The sequence below is a fragment of the Engystomops pustulosus genome, chromosome 1, assembly GCF_040894005.1.
Source record: "Engystomops pustulosus chromosome 1, aEngPut4.maternal, whole genome shotgun sequence".
Classification (NCBI taxonomy): domain Eukaryota; kingdom Metazoa; phylum Chordata; class Amphibia; order Anura; family Leptodactylidae; genus Engystomops; species Engystomops pustulosus.
The window spans coordinates 18,278,158-18,297,655 of NC_092411.1; the positions used below are offsets into that span (position 1 = coordinate 18,278,158).

At 40.2% G+C, this 19,498-nt stretch overlaps 1 protein-coding gene across 2 annotated transcripts in view; it reads right to left on the reverse strand.

Moving 5' to 3' along the window:
• Positions 1-4,974: 4,974 nt before the first annotated feature.
• The window catches only part of NPR3 (natriuretic peptide receptor 3), a 59,123-nt gene continuing 44,599 nt past the window's right edge, over positions 4,975-19,498 (reverse strand). The window contains exons 5-8 of one of the 2 annotated variants that reach the window (XM_072134446.1): positions 17,506-17,600; positions 12,399-12,528; positions 9,805-9,889; positions 4,975-9,176 (exon numbers count right to left, since the gene is read on the reverse strand). In XM_072134446.1, the coding sequence (XP_071990547.1) occupies positions 9,065-9,176; positions 9,805-9,889; positions 12,399-12,528; positions 17,506-17,600 (422 nt within the window). In that variant the 3' untranslated portion in view covers positions 4,975-9,064. Of the gene's footprint in view, positions 9,177-9,804; positions 9,893-12,398; positions 12,529-17,505; positions 17,601-19,498 lie in introns of both variants that reach the window. The other variant, XM_072134437.1, reaches the window with a different exon arrangement.

Here is a 19,498-nt window from a genome sequence, read left to right on the forward strand (position 1 = left end):
TAATTCAGGGTACAATGAATCATATAATGAATGGAACAGCTCTCTCTGCCTGCCTCCCAGCAGGAAGTCCCAGCATTGCCTCTCAACAGCAAATGTATTATCTAAATTTAAACTTTTTGTGAAGTGTTTAAAACTTTTTGAGTAACCATCATTAACATCCACAGAGAAAAAACTTTTTGTTGGCATTCAGGTAACAGCTCAGCACTTGAGATATGGTGGTTATTGTAATTATCCCATTATCTATAGAAATATAATTAATAAGAACATATTTTTTTAGAGTTTTCAATTGTTTTATATAGTTTAATAAGATTCCTGAACCATTGATGACATACATACATTATGGAGAATTGATGAAGGAGTTTAGCTCCCAACTTCTTCAGTCCGTGGGTCTCCTTATCCTGGAGTATTTTCCTTACGTGGCCCCTATATATGCATATTAACCCTCATTAGACATAGTGCAGCTTTTGATTTACTGGTACTACACATCGTAGCTGTCACTCGTGGAGTATTTACATTCCCCAGACCCGTTTCGCTATGAGATGAGGAGACCCTTTTGGCCCTGGTCTGTTTGTAGTCAACTCTATGTAAAGCATAAATACTTCTGGCAAACATCACAGTTAATTGGTTGTGATGATGTCACCTTCTACTGACGATGACAAACTTACCTAAATCCATAATTGATTGGGTGCTCAGTGTTCTTTTTTTTTTGTTTTGTTTTCCAGTTTTTATGTGTACAATATCTAATATTTTCCGTGGGACAAGCTCTTTTCCTGGCAGTAGATGTGGTACAGATTAGCTACTGGTGACCGGCTTAGTGAAGTAGGCTAGATGTACAATTTTGGCTTCTATTTTTTTTTTTTTCTATTATTTTTTATATGTCTTACTGGGAACATCAAAATGTGCACTGTGCCATATTATTTTTGTAGAGATGAGCAGACCCAAAGTTCAAGTTCGGCCGTGCAACTCGGACATATTGGCCAATCCGGCCAATGTGTTCCCTTGGCCAATCATAGCCATGGCTAGTTGCTAGGGGTGTCCATTTGCCAGATTGGCTGTTTGGCTGCCAATCTGGCAATATGCTCGGGTCGCGTGGCCGAACTGGAACCCCAATTATCGAGTCCACTCATCTCAAATTATTTCAGTAGGCTCCCCTACTTGCTCCAATTATAATTCTACAATCATCAGAGTAGGTTAGAATTAAGACATAACTTAATTGGTGTGTTTGGAATACTGAATTCAGACATAGGTTCATCAAGTCCAAATTATAATCCTACAGTGTTGCTCTAAATGAAAGCCATAAGGCCGATACCGGTTAGACCACAATAGGGCAAAATATTTCTTCACTTCCGGGGAAGCTTGAGAAGCGGAGCACGATTGCAGTGACGGGTACCTCGCCTCCAGTGGCAATCATGGCTTTTACATAAAATCCAAATGCAATTCCCCGACTGTGTGCCCTTTATTAGTAATTGGTAATTTTGTAGTACATTAGACTTATTTTTTGAGCATAACAGGTGTTGGGATAGTGGTTAACCCGCCACATGTGGAGAGTGTTTTCAGACTTTTTGTACTGGAGTCACTTGATAGGTTAGAATACTGGATGTGCTTTTAATAAGCTACCGTAAATAAAGGAAGTTTTTGTGGGGAACACCATCAATCTATTTGTTTTTTGGTTTTGTTATAATCCTACCGTGTTTCTCCAGAAGAAGGTGATAAGGCTGATACCAATTGGACCACAAAAGGGAAAAATATTTCTTCCCTTACAGCCTCTATAATCATTTCTGATTCTGTTCGGTGTCTTTTAAGCCTTTTCTGGCACCAAGGCCTAGATAGAATGATACCTTTATACTTTTTAGTTATGGCCCTGAGAAAAAAGGTATGATAGAAGCCTCATCAGTTGACCGCATCCGTCTCCTGTCTGTAGAGTGCAACTTGTTGGGTCAGGGAAATAACCTTTATGGATGACAACTTGAGTCAATAGTATCATAGAATGTAAGGTTGAAAAATGATGGTGGTCCTTCAATGGCACCTAAACTTCCACAGTGTTGGTCTAAAAGATGGCAAAAAAAACCACAAAAAAAATTGTTCCATTCAAGAATGGTATCGAAGGCTCCTCCTGACCCTGTACCATGTATCAGCTATCAAAAATATTCTGTGGCAATGATGTCTTTAGTGTCACTGCTGGTACAGTAGAAGAATCTCATCAATAACGACAGAGTTAGGTCTTTCTAGTAGGTGTAGAGGACGCTTCTTGTCATAGTTCTAGGTCTATGTTGTTAAAAGTTCATTAGAAAGACCACCCAATAGGTGGTCTGAAAACCTGTCCTTGTACTCTAATCCACCCATTACCCTTACTCCCTTGGTGAGTCTTCTCTTCCCCCACTCTAGCACAGCTATGTCCTTCTTATTTACAGGTGCCCAGTGCCATATACAATATTCCACGTGTGATCTGAATGAGGTCCTATTTATGTCCTTATCATGAGCATCTATGCCCCCCCTTTGTACATCCTATGCTTTTATTTTAGCAGACCACCACTGGTCAATAAAACAATAAATTTTGTCTTTCGGGGGAGGGACCGATTTTGTATATTTTTTTTCCCAAAAGGCATTGGGGGTCATTTACTAAGGGCCCGATTCGTGTTTTCCCGACGTGTTACCCGAATATTTCCGATTTGCGCAGATTTTCCCTGTATTGCCCCGGGATTTTGGCGCACACGATCAGATTGTGGCGCATCGGCGCTGGCATGCACACGACGGAAAGCGGGGGGAACGTGGCCGAACGAAAACCTGATGGATTCGGAAAAACCGCCGCATTTAAAAAAAAAAGTGTCGCGGGACTCGCTCTTACCTTCACTAGGTATAGGCCGGTGTACTGCAGGGCATTCCAGCGGGCCTTTGGGAACTTCAGCGCCTTTGGGAACTACCTTAGTGAATCCCGGCCGGACCCGAATCCACCGTAGAAAACGCGCCGCTGGATCGCGAATGAACCGGGTAAGTAAATCTGCCCCATTGCCTTAAATTGCTGAGCCAGCAGGATCCCTAAGGAGCATCAGTACTTTTCATAAAAGTGATAACCAAGACCACCTTGGGTAAAAGATGACTTGGCATGCTGTAGAAAAAGTATAGAGCTGCCCATAGTCAAGGAAGTATTTACCCATCAAGAAACCAAGGCAAAAGCTTATTGGACCAATAGATCTGGGGGGTACCTAAAGTGAGACCACAATCTATGGAAGGGAGCAATAGACCCTTTGTTTTGCCATTTGGATTAGAATTTTGCATTGGGACAAAACTTTGCTTGTTGACCCAGAAAAACCAAATCTGCGGTGGAGAGCGGTGGGAAAATTATAGTAACCTACAGTAAACAGGTTCCCACATGAAAAATATTTGCATGCGCTAATAGAAGAATAAATATTTAGTGGATTGCAGTCACATGATCAACAGCGCAATCAATACAAACCCAGTTACATCAACAACATCCAAGTCCTTTATTTTAACTGGAACGTATCATTGCATTTGGGTATGAAAAAAAAAATGCTTATAAAGATGTACACAATACTGAACAGATATCACTCAAAGCACAACCCACCGACTCATCACTCCAACAGAATTATTGTACTTATAAAAGTAAAACATATTCACATCACGAAGATTTGTGCTCTAAAAAAAAAAACAAAAAAAAAACAAAGCAATAAATAAAATCACATTATCTGCAGACCGAGCCGCTAAGATCAGTATAATAGCATATCGAAGAGGATTCCGGGAAGGAATACAAAAACTACAGAAATTGGGGACAAAAGTCAGCACTGTGGGTAGTTATAGTGTTCATTTTTTTGTTGATCCCATCTATTTGGATTGGTGGTAACAATAAACCCCACTCAGTTTGTTATATTGATCCCCAGGCATTGAACTTGGGTAATGGGTCACATTAGTAGATCTGAGATGCCATTCATTTAAAGAGGAACTTTCATCACCTCTATGACCTCTAACCTTTTAGACCCTTAAAGTAAACCTTTCACCAAGAATGTCACGTTTAGCTGATGACAAGTTCCAATAGTCTCTGCTATTCTGATCTTAAAAATGCCTTTGTCAGGATTCTGAATCATTTCAGTAGTATATATAAGTTTAATTCACATTACCTGGCTCTCTGCTAGCAGCCTGTGGCTAGTCCCGGGAGGGGGCAGCTGCAGCTTGTGTTTGCCTGTATCTCAGTCTCCTCCACACTCATGCAGGAGAGGGGATGGTGTGGAGTAAAGGAAGAACACATGAGGAGATATAGGCTGCAGTTGCCCCAACCCGGGACACACCACACACTGCTGGCAGGGAGCCAGGTAATGTAAATGAAACATATAAAAGTACTGAAATGATTGAGAATGCTGACAAATGCATGTTTAAAATCGGCATAGTAGAGGTTATCGGAACCTGTCACTGGCTAAAAAATCACATTCCTTGTGACAGCTTTGCATTAAATAGGTGCCACTCCACTGCTTCCGGCACAGTTGGAATGTTTTTCTCTGGAGTATTAGCTCCATTAGAGTATGTGAATCAGGTTCTCTAGAATCAGGTGAGTATTGCCACTGTCTGCATCGGCCTAAAAGACTATTGGATGCCGGCACTAAGAGCATTTGTTTTACAGCTATGGTGGGGGCTAGAGAAAAAAAATGCAAGTATACCGGAATCAGCCTATTGGATGTAAATAGTTGAAGTTGGTGGAGGTGGTGGAAAATCTGATTTCATTCCCTTCTATAGGCCCTGCAGGAACCAGAGTAAGCTATTGTACCCATGGTGATGTCATCATGTAGAGGTCTTTCTCAATATGTAGGTCAATTTTTATTCGTTCATACAGATTTTGGGGTTTCCCACCAATCAAGTTAGGCCCTATCCACAGGGTAGGGCCTAACTTGCCGGTCAGTGGGAGTCTCAGACCCCCCGTTCTTGGGATCTGTGGGGATCCCCGCCCGATCAGCAAGTTGTACAGTTGTAATACAGATATGTGCAGAGGCCCTTGGCCAAATCTTGATCTATGAGAGTGGTTCATGAAGATATAAATCATTGGAATTTTTTTTTTTTTAGAGTTTACGTTTTTAAATTTCTTTAGTTGGTGACCCATAATCTTTCATCAAACCGGTAACAAAAATCAGTAATATCTGTAGCTTAAACACATAATCAATTCAACATAACCGAGACAAGCACTGCCCAACATGTGACTTTCACTTTGGAAATAAAAAATATTTTTTTTAATAAATCGCCACTAGTACAAATAGGACATAAAAATACACAAAAAAAAAAGACAAAACACAAATGTTCAGATTTTAAGTTGTATGACAGTCCATCAAATATAAACCTAGAATACCAGCTTATTGTTCAGTACATTGTAAAATATGAAACATCATCCTCTTGCTTAGCATTGCAAAAATTACATAGAATTTGGGTGAGAATTTTTTTTTTTTACATTGATAACATTTATTTATAGTCAAGAAGACAGAATTCTCTTTCAAACTTGACAAAAACAATAGTGGTTCAAAGTAGACAAAATTAGATTGCAGCACCTTCAGCCATTTGTGTTAGGGTAAAGTGATAGACTTCAAATACTTCCCCTCCCTCTCTTCCCTTAAAATTAATTTTTGAGTAATTTTTTTTTTTTTATGATTTTTTTGCATACCTGGAAAAATTCTGCATCAAAATGAATAATTAATTAATTTTAAAGGGCAAAGTAATGATAACCAATTTACAGAATAGTTTTGTTACAAAAAAAGTTAACATACAAACTAAATATTTCGTAACAAAAACAAGAATTTAATATTTTAATTTAAAAATTGCGTTTCACAATTGATTCTCCTGAGCGGAGAAATTTCCTTAACGGTTTCGAAATTTACCAATTTTGGCTTTTACACAATTTTGTATGAGAAAACTATTTGATATTTTGATGAGAGTTCATATTTTTAAGTCAAGTGTCTTCGAGTTTTTGGTATTTGAATAGTTTGTTGGCTGATAGTTGCAACTTTTTGGAATTACCCAAAATATTTCGACATTAGTAAAACATTCTAAAAAGTGTATTTTACATTAATTTATACTTAAGTTAGTGTACATGAATGTTGTCTTTGTAGCAATGCCCCTAAATATAACAAATGTTTATTTCTCTCCAAAATTGTGTACAAGAAATTCCAATATAATTAGACCTATACAAATAAACAAAAACATTCCCGAATGTCTACTAAACTATATTTACAGTGAACGCTAATAAAAAAAAATTCTAAATTCTGTGTGATCTCAACATTTTTTCCCTCCTCTCTCAGAGAACTACAAAAAAAAAAAAAAAAGTGAAAATATTCAAAATGACTGAAAAACATTAAAAAGTTTAGAATGGAATGTTTTTAAAACTTTAAAAAAAAAACTAAATTATTTACTGTACAAGAATATATGATATAATATTTACATTTTTTTTTAGTATAAAAGGATCTACATTTGATAGAATTAGTTTGCCTCTTTCTTTCCGACAAAATGGCCGACAAAAAATTTCAATTTCAGATACAGAAGCTGAACCCAACAATTAAGCTAATGTATATCAGTTCCTCAAAGTTTTCACTTGACCAACTCATGAAATTGCTGCCTCCCTGAAATTAAACCAAAATTTATAAGTTTAAGATGTCGGTTTAATTTTTAGAAGACATTAAAAAAAATATTGCGATAAAATAGCAATAAATATTAATATTAAGTATAATTAAGTATAATTTTAAAAATTGCATGAAACTTTTTATTACTGCTTCGTTTCTATGATTTTCTCTATTTATTGTTCTTGAGTTTGTTAAAAAAAAATTGGAAAAATGTGGAATTTTATACAAGAACGACAATAAATAAACTACCGTTGACTTAGTGGTATTACAATAACTCAAGTTACTTGTTCCAGAACAATTATTTTTTATACGACATTATTAAAGGTGGGGGGTGGGGTGGGGGGTTCATAGACAATCGTAGAAATAGGGTAAAGAAGAAGATCTTCAACTTTGAGCCAGAATAGAAATATCATGATCATTGTGTCCATGGATTACTAGGACTCATCTGAATGGCCACCATGTTATGGTCATGTTTTATGCTGCGGCAGTAATACGGTTTGTATCTGTTTAAAAAAGATCTTTCGCTGTCAGTGCCGGACTGGGGCTAGGCTGTCTTGTGCTGTTTTTTCTGGAATACGGTACTGAGTTAGAGCCTGGGCCCACTGGATGATCCTCTGATCCTATGGTGGGCCAGTCCGACACTGGGTGCTGCTCCACTGATTCCAGTGCCATTGATTTACTTTTTTCTCTAGCCCCTACCAACCTTGAGAAATCAGTACTATTTCAGCACTGAATATGTAAATTCGGATATATATGGTTAAACGGGTGGTGTTAACCATATACTCCCCTACTCTCCCCTTCATCTTGATCTGGGCGGGGTCTTTACTAATCTTGATAGGCCTGGATCACCTATAAATAACGTCTAAAAAGCATCCCAGTGCATGGGGGCTAGATGTCCGTCAATCCGGGCTGCTAATTATTCAAATCCCCTGCATGATGTCACCTCCCTCTCCCAGCATGGGAGAGGGAGGTGCAAGAGGGGTGAATAATTAGCAGCTCGGAGCACCGGACATCTTGTCCTACCGCTTCGGGCTGCTTTTTGTAAGTTTCTTTTTTAGGTGATCCCGGCCTGTCAAGATTAGCGAAGACCACCACCAGGATCAAGGTGAAGATAAGAGTAGCTGAGTATTTTCATGTTTTTTTTACTTTTTCTGACCGGTAGATTTTCTTTAATGGCACCGATTGTTCAGGAATGGTGGAGGCTAGAGAAAAATATCGAAGTGCGCTATGATCAGTGGATCATCCATTAAAGGATGCTAAGAGTTTGCATTGGCGTAGAAAGGTCCATTTTATTGACACAGTAGCCGGGAGCCATCTTTTTCCAATTGTTATAAATATTATTATTACAGTCTTCAAGAATTACAGTATGTCAACTTTTTGGTCAAAATTGCTGGTTTTTGTATATACTATTGTCAAGTGTAGCTTGTAAATATTTGAAAATGAAATTAAATTTTTACATAGATTTTTACATTTTTAAACAATTTTATCACTGAATCCCTACTTTTTTTTTAACTTTTTTTTTTTTTATTATTATTAGTTTCAGAGAACTAGTAGGAGCCATTAGGTATCACTTGCACTGATAGTGATCATTATTAAATAAAATCTATACAATATAAAACCTGAATTAGCCGTCCAGCTAAGTTATCCTGAATACACTCTACGGTAAAGCATCGAAACATCCACAGGATTACAATCATGGCCTGTGCTCACACAAGGTTGACCTTTCAGTTACATCTCTACGTCATACCAAATATCTGAGTAGGGACTGAGCAAACCAAAAAAATTTAACAAGACGGGCCGAATTTAAGCATCAATGGGTCGTTGTGTGTGTTTAACTCATTAAAGTCTGAATAAGCGTTTTAGTGTACCTTGAAAAACAAATTAAAAATTCTAATAATCAAGCATTAGCTTGTGACCCTTCGGAGTATAACCTCTAGTATGTGCAGGTCAAGGCAAGTTTTAAACAGTAAAAAAAATGTAAAAGAAAAAAAAAAAAAAGTAAAATATCAGATTTTTAAATTTTAAAAAATTCTTAATTTTTTCTTAATTATTGGCTATTTCGCGTGGGTTTTAATACAATTATGAGCAACTGATTTTGCAGGATAAAAAAAATTCGATTGGTAAAAGTGTTGCCCAAGAATAAAAAATAAATTGGTAAAAAAAAAAAAAATCCTTGACCATGCAAAAAAAAAAATAAATGAAAAAAATCTGCCTCAAAAATGTTTTTTTTTCTTGACCCAGCAGAAATGTGCAAATCATGAAATTGTCCGTTTCCACGAGATGAAAGGCCGTGTGGCATCTTATGATTTTTAAATCATTCCTGAGTTTTTTGAAAAAAAAAATAACAAAACTAACAAAAAAAAAAATAAAAATAAAAAATACTACTCCTCTTCTACAAGAGCTCCTTCTCACGAATGACGATGTCTTTGGTTGCATCTTCATATGATTTTTTTTCTCTAAGCCGCAGAGAAGTTAGATCGAATGGAATCCTCGCGCAGCTGTCGGTGTTTGCCGATGTTACAGTCATCGTGGTGGTTTCGTCTTTCAATAGTTATTCTGTATTTCTTCCTGAATTTGAGAAATAACAGAATATTTTGTAAAAAGATTATAGAGCAGAAGAAGATTCACAGTTTGTACATAGTGTCCGATCTGCAAGCTGCGTGTTATAGAGCAAGAGGAGCTGAGCAGATTTTATATAGTGTCCCATTTGCAGGCAGCATGTTATAGAGCAGAAGACGATTTGCAGATTGTACATAGTGTCCTATCTGCAGACAGCATGTTATAAACAAGGAGGAGCTGAGCAGATTGTACATAGTGTCCCATCTGCAGGCAGCATGTTATAAAGCAGGAGGAGTTGAGCAGTTTGTACATAGTGTCCTATCTGCAAGCTGCATGTTGTAGAGCAGAAGACGATTTGCAGATTGTACATAGTGTCCTATCTGCAGGCAGCATGTTATACAGCAGGAGAAGCTGAGCAGATTGTATATAGTGTCCTATCTGCAGGAACAATGTTATAGAGCAGGGTGAGCTGAGCAGATAGGACACTATGTACAATCTGCAAACAGAATGATGTAGAACAGGAGGGGTTGAACAGTTTCTACACCTACATCTCATATGTTTACTTTCAGTCCTACATAAAACCCCATTGCGAGATCACAATAGATTGTACGATGCGGTATAAATGCACGAATGTTACCTGAAAAAGTAGAAGGCCATTAAGAGTCCTGTGCCTAGAAATGCGCCAACCACAATTCCAGTTACTGCAGATTCTCCTAAGCCACCTGCTTAAAGAAACAAAACAGACACAAAATATTAGGGAATCCAAAACAACAAATCTGTTATACTACAAATTCCTGAGTGACAACTCTGAATGGAATGAGAATTCCGGACATATTAGTCCATATTATTTGCTTTACCAGAAACTGAGCTCCTATAGAACTACTAGGCTCCCCCTAGTGGAGACTACAGGTGGCCAGAATTCTATCATTTAGCTGCGTCTATGCATGGAATCAATCAATGCTCAAATCAACAATGATCAACGGATCCATTGATAAAAAAAAATTGTTAAAAAAACTGTTGAAATATTTGACCTCAATTAACTTTCATTAATATCCATCTTTTGTGAGTATTTCATGAAGCCCTCGCTGTCATACACACTGCCAGGGCCATCGATTGAGGAAGTGATGGCAACAACAGGTGCAGATTATTCTTCCGCTCTGCAAATAGCCGTGAAGTTTTTTTAATTAAAGGTAATTGACTTTGGAGCGGGAGACAAAAGGGTGTGACGTTTCCCGCATCCTATTTTGCAGAGAAGAGGTTCTCATGCCAAGAAAAACTCGGTAAACAGAACAGACAATGCGGGCAGATGGCAGGTGGGAGGATTGTTAGACGTTCTCCATGGATTTGCTCCGGTTCATGGTAGATTTAAAGAATTAAATGATTAAACTAGGACCAGAGGTGAAACCTGAAGCTGCTGGAGCTGGATGTAACATCTCCTTCAGCCCCTTCCTGCATATAATGTAGAACTTGTAGACACCTAAAAAGGTTTTCATGGGACCTCTTGGGTCTACAACTGCACCTTCTGCACCCTTTAAGCTATGCACCCTATTTATTCTTAATTGAATACCCCATGGGGAGCAGGCCAGGGGTGACTAAAAAGAAGCCACATGTCCTCAGCTCCTCAATTCTGTGATGTTTCCTCAGGTCAGTAGTGCAAAAAGCAAGGCCTAAAAATCTGCTGTGACTACTGAAGGTCCATGGTCCTGCTCCAGTTACGGTACATGACCATTGACACAGCCAAGCCCGTCAACAGACTTACTAAGAAAATGAGATGACCCTTTCTACTTAGGGAAGCTGGAAAACCCCTTAAACTTTGCCGTGAGGGCTCACAATCTATATGGGGAGGTAGAGATCGAGAGTAAGGGAGCAGTGCATTATAGACGATCCTGAACAGGTGGGTTTTCAGGTTACATTTGAAGATTTGGAAAGTGGGGGACAGTCTGACACATTTGGGCAGAGCGTTCCAAAGTATGGACGATGGACGGGAGAAGTCCTGGAGACGATTGTGAGAAGAGCGGATGGTGATAGAGTGAAGCTGATGGTCCTGTGAGGAACGGAGATTACGTGTGGGGCGGTATTGCCTAATGAGTACAGAGATATATGGAGGGGACAGGTTGTGGATGACTTTATAGGTCATGGTTAGTATTTTTAATTGAATTCGCTGTGCACAATGGGAAACCAGTGGAGAGACTGGCAGTGAGGAGGTGCAGAGGAGAATCGGGAAAACAGGTGGATTAGCCGGGCAGCAGAGTTTAGGATAGATTGGAGGGGTGTTAGGGAGTTAGCTGGGAGACGGCAGAGAAGAATGTTGCAGCAGTCCAGGCGAAAGATGATGAGGGCATGGACTAGTAATTTTTTAGACTGAGGAAGGGTTGAATGTGAGAGATGTTCTTGAGATGGAGGCGGCAGGTTGTAGTGAGATCCTGGATTTGAGTCAGAGGCAAAGGACTATTGGGACTGGGGGGAGTGTGGAGCCATGAATTGTGATGGTTAGTTCTGGTGGGAGGGATGTGTTAGGTGGAGGAAAGATTATGAGTTCTGTTTTGTCCATGTTAAGTTTTAGAAGATTTGAAGATTTGATATGGCTGACAGACACTCTGGAATTCTGGCTAGAAGAGAGGAGATATCTGGACCAGAAATATAGATCTGTGTGTCATCTGCATATGGTATTGGAAGCCATGGGACTTAATTAGGTGTCCCAGGCAAGAGGCGTAGAGGATGAAGAGCAAGGGGCCCAGGACAGAGCCCTGAGGGACGCCAACAGAGAGAGGGTGGGGTAAAGAGGTGGTGTGCCAGTGATAGACACTGAATGTCCAGTTGGAAAGGTATGAGGAGATCCAGGAGTGGGCACGGTCAGTGATACCAAGAGAACAAAGCGTCTGCAGCAGGAGAGAATGGTTGACAGTGTCAAAGGCAGAGGTCAGGGAGGATTGTTATCAACTGGCCATATATATCGATTTTGGTTAAATCTCGTGAGTATCAATGGGTTTCACCTAACAAGCTCATGTGTATGGTGACACCCAGCTAAATTCTGTAGAAAAAAGTGGGAGCCAAAATCACACGGTTGGGTTTCAACAGACATGAGACACCCTGGTGGTTCTTGTCAACCATAGAGCAAGTGCCAAATTTCATATAAATTTTGAAACTTCCATGGATTAAATGTGACATTGTGAGACATTCACATTCTGTCCTCTAGGTGTATAGAAGGATTTAAAGCATAGAATTACTTACATGTTTTGCAAGGAGTTATGGGTTCATACACTTTATTCTCCACAATTCTTATCCTCCCGGTTCCCCAAAGAGTCTTCAGATTTGGTCGAAGTTCATAATTCCCTTGGATGCCGAAAAAATCTCCAATGACCTAAGAATAAAAGAGTGAATGTCAGATTGAGTTTTTTGGTATTGACCTGCCATTTATTAAGGGGGCATATGGAATTACACTTTATAGCATTAAAGAAATAAAATCATTATAAATTGTATTTATTTATGGAGGACAGTGGTCCAAGACAACCATAGAAGACCTCTACAGCAAGCCTGAGAAGTCTTTGCGAGGTCATGGATGCCCAGGAGTAAGCATATGTAGCTTAACCAAGACCTATCCTGGGGAGAAATGTCAGCATCCACAACCAATAAGCTTGATTCCTTCTTAAGGAATGTTCTAGACAATGGGGCTCATTTACTAAGGGCTCCGTGGCCGCACCTTCGTCGGGTTTCCCGATTTTTCCGGTTTGCGGCGAATTCCGCAAGGATCCTGGCGCACGCGATTGGATTTTGCCGCCGGTTTTCACGCAACAGAAGTGGGGGGGCGTGGCCTTCGGACAACCCGACAGATTTGGAAAAACCGCGGAATATAAAAAACGAAATGTGTCACAAGATCAAGCACTTACATGCACCAAGAAGAAGCAGGTGAACTCCGGCGGACCTCGGCGCAGCAGCAACACCTACTGGATATTGGGCACACGACCTTAGTGAATCCCGGCAGAACCCGAATCCACGTCGGACAATGCGCTGCGGGATCGTGACAGGACCGGGTAAGTAAATGAGCCCCAATGAGTTTCGTAGCAGGAGAATGAGGCTTTAGACCCCCCATTTTTTAACTTTGGCAGCATGCCCTGGAGAACATTCCCCTAAATAATGTAAATGGCTCATCTGTAATGCTTTATTTCTCCTGCGGGGGCACTGCAGGGAAACTAAGAACTAACTGACCCAGACATATTGCCGGATTGGCTGCCCTGGCGAAACAGTTGCTAGGGGCATTATGTCCGGATCAAGGGGTATGTCACCGAAACCCAAATATTGAGGTCCGCTCATTTCTACTCTCAACAGATTACAGATGATCACCGAAGATCCCGGTTTGTAAACAGTAGGAAGTAGAAATATGTCTCATCAGTATCTAAATACATGGGGGAACTCTAAAATGGCCTTGATTATTACAAATCCGTTGTGTTCTGGCGCTTCTCATAACATTCACCACTAGATGACTCCAAAGGATTATTTTTGCCATAAAGCCTGATGCTTGTTCGCACACAGGATCTGCCCGGTGGGTCTAGACACGGAGCGATCAGCAAATTCAGAGACCAGGTTTTCTCACTTGGCTCCATTCATCGAGATAGAGACTAGCCAAAAGTTCAAAAAAAATAAAATAAAAAGTAAATAGTTCTCAAATTTTCCTATACGTGAAAGATACCCTGAATGTAATAGCTAAAGACGAGACTAAATTTTATTATTCTAAATTCTGTTTGTGGCTTATTTTACTAAATTGTGGTTGGAGCGTGTTTAGACTGTGGTAGGAACATGTACATGATTAACACAGACGGGTACTGTGCAAGCAAAGTGTGACTGATCCTTAAGTAATCATAATTTAATGATAATATTTCAGAATTCTATTCCATTCCGTAAAAAAAAAAAAAAAAAAATACAGAGAACACAACCAGGGTTTGCAATTTTTGTTCGCCGCATATTTTCGCTCCGAAGAATGTGAATTATGTGAAAACATTTAAGAGTCAGACGGCAGCATTAGTTTGGGTTTATACAAAATTGCTAAGATTGATAATATAAAACTTGTGAATGTGCAATATCTGAGATTTTGGTCTATAATCAGCGGGGTAGCTATGGGGAATGTGTTGATGTGGTCGTACCAGAGTCTTATGTATGGGAAGCCAACGACCCCCATAAATTATCTTTAATCATTCTATACAGATCAGAGGCACAAGTTAAAAGGGATTGGCCAAGATTTACTATTGATGGCCTATCCTCAGAGTTGACTGCTCCCGGCTCCGTGTCCAGTAACAGTCTGGAATTTCTTGAGTCCAAATTTTTCTTCAAATATCAACCGCTATGAAAAGGACCATAGTAGGACACCAAATTGGGTTTTCCTTGGGGTTGAGCAGACCTGACCCACAATGTTTAGGTCCATGCAAAACACTACAGGTTTGTGTTCCCTGGAGTTCAGCCAGAAGCCTCACCCCAACCGGTAACACCTCCAATTCTTTAACAATGCCATTTTCCCTAGGTTCATTGCTCCTATTAGACATAATTTAAAAGGTTAACCCTAGCAATCAGCACTAATCGCAGGTGTTAACAAGTGAAAAGCAGACCCATTCCTTTAAATGCCGCTGATACTGTCCCCTGGTGTTACCGGTGGGCGTTCAGGTCCGATTGAACCAAAACCTGCACGAGTCCGCTTATCACTAGTTTTCTTCTGGGGACAAAGTAATGTGTTAGAGCCTAAGCCCACTAAAGGATATTCGGGTACACTGTGTGTCCCTGTGTGGGTCAGAGAAACTGCAAATGTGTTAGGAGTTGGACCCCATTTCATCAGATATTGATGGCCCATTGTCGGAAAAGGTCCTCAAGATAAAGTTCCCATAATCTTATCCAATACAGTTTAAAGTGACCTTTTGGCCACTTTTAGACTCCACGACCAGGTTTTGACCACTTCTAGTAGGGCTATTGAGAAAGGCTACAGCATACATGGTACAACATGGCTAAGGGACCAATCTTGAGTTTTTATTCTCTGGATCTTGGTTCTCCTTTGTCTTAGTCATTGGATGACTAAAAATTAGCTATATGGTCTTGCCCCCTCTAGGATGGTTGGAGTGGAGCATAAACCCTTCATTCTCCAAGCTTCATTTATTTGCTATTGGAGCCCATCTACTATCTACGACAATAGCAACTCCACAAACAATTGAGAGCTTTTATTTTATTTTGCTCCAAAAACTGAAGAAGTTTGGTCTTGCTGAAAGATCTCTAGTTGTTCTATATAAAACACAGGGCCACTGCACCGAATTTCAGGATTGCAGTTCTACATACAACAATGGGTTACAAAGACCTTTTTCTGGGGTCATAGTCTACAATGTCCTCATTTTAACATATACATTTCTGAAGCCCGCGGTATTGTCTAGGGGAAAGGCTCGCTATCAGATCTGGCCAATTTACATACGTAATTCCTCTATTATGTACAGTCGGCTGAGAGCAGCCCCGTAAATCAAGCCTATTGGTTTCAGCGCTGCTCTCCAGCTAAGGTCAGGAGGAAGGAGGGATATGCATTAAGCTGCTATGGTTTCAGCATGGGACGGTGTGACATGAATATTCTTGCAGGTCAAAGGAAGTTCGTTGGCTCGCCTCTCATACTGAATGTAATGTGCAACGTGTAATATCCTTTAAGGGAACAAGGATCACATTTTCATGCTCTACAGACTTGTAATTGCGCTGCCAAGGGTAGATTATCTCGCTAAATACAAGTCAGAATTTTGGGATGATCTTATTTCAGTAAAACCAATTTAGACCCAATTCCAAGCTACAATTGGATTTCAACAAAACATGCAGTCAATCCACTGGAATCCCATGGACAGAACGTAAAGCTGGTGACCACACCAAGGCCAACTTTGTCACAGTGTAATCTAACAATCCTAAAAGGAGGTGCTTCCAGACAGAGAAGTGTTTTGCATTTGTGGCAACTCTTTTATAGTCACAGGTTTTGTGAAGAAGATGTAATTTGAAGACCTTTGAGGGAAAATACAATCAACTAGAGACGTTAAATGGTGGCCCAAGGAATTAGACATTTTTTGAAACATTTGAATGTCCATAGTGGCCAAGAGTTGTGGTAAGTGGCTCAAGACATCCATCTAGATCCAGAAAGATCCAGCTAGGTTTGGTGGGGTCTTCCAACACTTGAATGTCCATGGTGGTCAAGAGTTGTGGTAGGTGGCTCAAGACGTGACACATTTGCTGAAAGATCCAGATAGTTTTGGTGGGGTCTTCCAACACTTGAATGTCCATGGTGGTCAAGAGTTATGGTAGGTGTCTCAAGACATGTGACATTTGCTAAAAAGATCTAGCCTTTTTTTATGGGATCTTCTAACCCCTTAATGTCCATGTGGTGGTCAAGAGTTATTATAGGTGATCTTGGGCATGAGTTACCTGTTCTGTTAATTCCTATAGGATCTTCAAATGCTCGATTGTCAGGAAGGTGCTCAGGTTGGCATAGAAGCGTTTCCCCTCCAAACGTCCCAGTGTAAATATATTGCCAATGAGCATACGCGGCTGGCACTCCATTTACTTTGACGGGACTGCTGGGGCACCGATCTCTCAGAGCCCCATGAGCATGAAGGTAGCACAGGTCACAAATACATTTCAGTCTGCCATTCTCCAGTTCTCGGGGGTCTCAGTGGTCAGAACTCTAATAAACTGTAACTTTCCTCCAACCCCATGGATAAGGGATGGAGATGAAATCACAATGTAAACTGATACAAAGTTCTATAGAACAGTTTAAACACTTCATATGTGCAATGATGAGGACCACCTACTGGACTCAAAATACTCATAAAACACAAATATCATCAAATATTTTCAAGGAGGAGGATTGTTGGGCTCACACTTAGCCAAGGACACATATGAAAACTTGGCTGGGCTATTCCTGCAATATATAGGCCAAAAATCGGTGAAAATCAAGCAAAAACACATACATCCCTCTGGAGGTCCCAGCCCCCCACCCTTGTTGTTGATATTCTGTATTCCTATCTAATCTAACAGGCACGCTGCATTTGTTCTTCCCTATCTGGTCTATATCTGCGGAGGACATGACCAGGCTTCAGAGGAATTCGATGTGGCGTCCACATTGTATATAAACAGCTGACATCATTACATTTTTGTACAAGAAATAAAGGAGTTGCTTTAATCTAACCAAAATAAGCTACGATTTTGGCAAACGCACAGTTGTCGCTCAGAACAATGTAAGAATGCTCATGGATATACAACAAGAGGAGTCATGGAGAATAGTCAGATCCAATAAATGGGGTTGAGCAGTGACTGGAGAGAAGGTTAGGTGAGGTCTTACCTCTTGAGTACCCGCTTCAAGATCCGTCATCCCAATCACAGAGAAGTCCCCGTACCGGTCACCATTGGCGTCGATGGACACTTGTCCTGCGATTCCTACGGAAAGACATTCAGGGAATTAGGAAGTAAATTCCTTCATCATCCTCAACAGTCCAAGTCAAATATAACAAAGTCGGAGAATTTTTGTAACCAACAGGAAGTCTCATCAGCCTCCAATACTTATGTTGGTTTTGCAAACGATACTGAAATTTCACCATAGTTGTCTGCATTCCTAAAAATCTTGAGACTTTCTGGTATTCACAACATTTCATTGTATGAATAGATATTATAAAGGGTTTAGTGTCAATCAAACATTCTGTGCGGAATTCTTGTGTAGCGTGGTATAACGTATGTACACAGCGATTGTATCAGTGAATAGTGAGTGCAGCTCTGGAGTATAATGCCGGATGTAACTCAGGGTCAGTATAGGATAAGTAATGTCATGTATGTACACAGTCACTGCACCAGCAGTAGAATAGTGAGGGCAGCTCTGGGGTATAATACAGGATGTAACTCAGGATCAGTACAGGATAAGTAATGTCATGTATGTACACAGTGACTGCACCAGCAGCAGAATAGTGAGTGCAGCTCTGGGGTATAAAACAGGATGTAACTCAGGGTCAGTACAGGATAAGTAATGTCATGTATGTAGACAGTGACTGCACCAGCAGCAGAATAGTGAGTGCAGCTCTGCAGTATAATACAGGATGTAACTCAGGGTCAGTATAGGATAAGTAATGTCATGTATGTACACAGTGACTGCACCAGCAGTAGAATAGTGAGGGCAGCTCTGGGGTATAATACAGGATGTAACTCAGGGTCAGTACAGGATAAGTAATGTCATGTATGTAGACAGTGACTGCACCAGCAGCAGAATAGTGAGTGCAGCTCTGGGGTATAAAACAGGATGTAACTCAGGGTCAGTACAGGATAAGTAATGTCATGTATGTAGACAGTGACTGCACCAGCAGCAGAATAGTGAGTGCAGCTCTGGGGTATAAAACAGGATGTAACTCAGGATCAGTACAGGATAAGTAATGTCATGTATGTACACAGTGACTGCACCAGCAGCAGAATAGTGAGTGCAGTTCTGGGGTATAATACAGGATGTAACTCAGGATCAGTGCAGGATAAGTAATGTCATGTATGTACACAGTGACTGCACCACCAGCAGCAGAATAGCGAGTGCAGCTCTGGGGTATAATACAGGATGTAACTCAGGATCAGTACATGATAAGTAATGTCATGTATGTACACAGTGACTGCACCACCAGCAGAATAGCGAATGCAGCTCTGATCAGGATCAGTGCTGAATAGTGAGTGCACCTTTAGATTAAATATAAAGAGATTTACAAGGATACTTTTCTCTTAATATCTCCGAGACAATATCCAGCATGGGAGAGGGAGCACTAATTACAAGTCCATTTTCTAGGTGATCCTGGCGTGCCAAGTTTAGAGCAGGACAGTGCTGGGATCTAGATGAAGAGGAGCGGAGGTGAGTATCTTTAGTTGTTTTTTTTTTTAAATGGTTGATTTCCTTCAAAGTTCAGCATACATATATGAAAATATCCAAATCTTCAGCTCAACATGATTGATTTTAATGAACTCCATGGAGGCTAAGAAAATACACAGCTTGTCTGGATAAAAATATTATTCTTTCAAAGAAAAAAAAAACAAAAGTTTCATTTTGAGCTATAATTTAAGAAAACAGGCACTTAAGTTGCAATATTAGGTTTTCACCTCTGGGATTTCCTGAGAGTAAAACATTTTGCCGGAGAGGTCCAATTGTATATGGTGTGAATATGTTAGATATGGGACGGATAGAGAGATATGGGACGGATAGAGAGATATGGGACGGATAGAGAGATATGGGACGGATAGAGAGATATGGGACGGATAGAGAGATATGGGACGGATAGAGAGATATGGGACGGATAGAGAGATATGGGACGGAT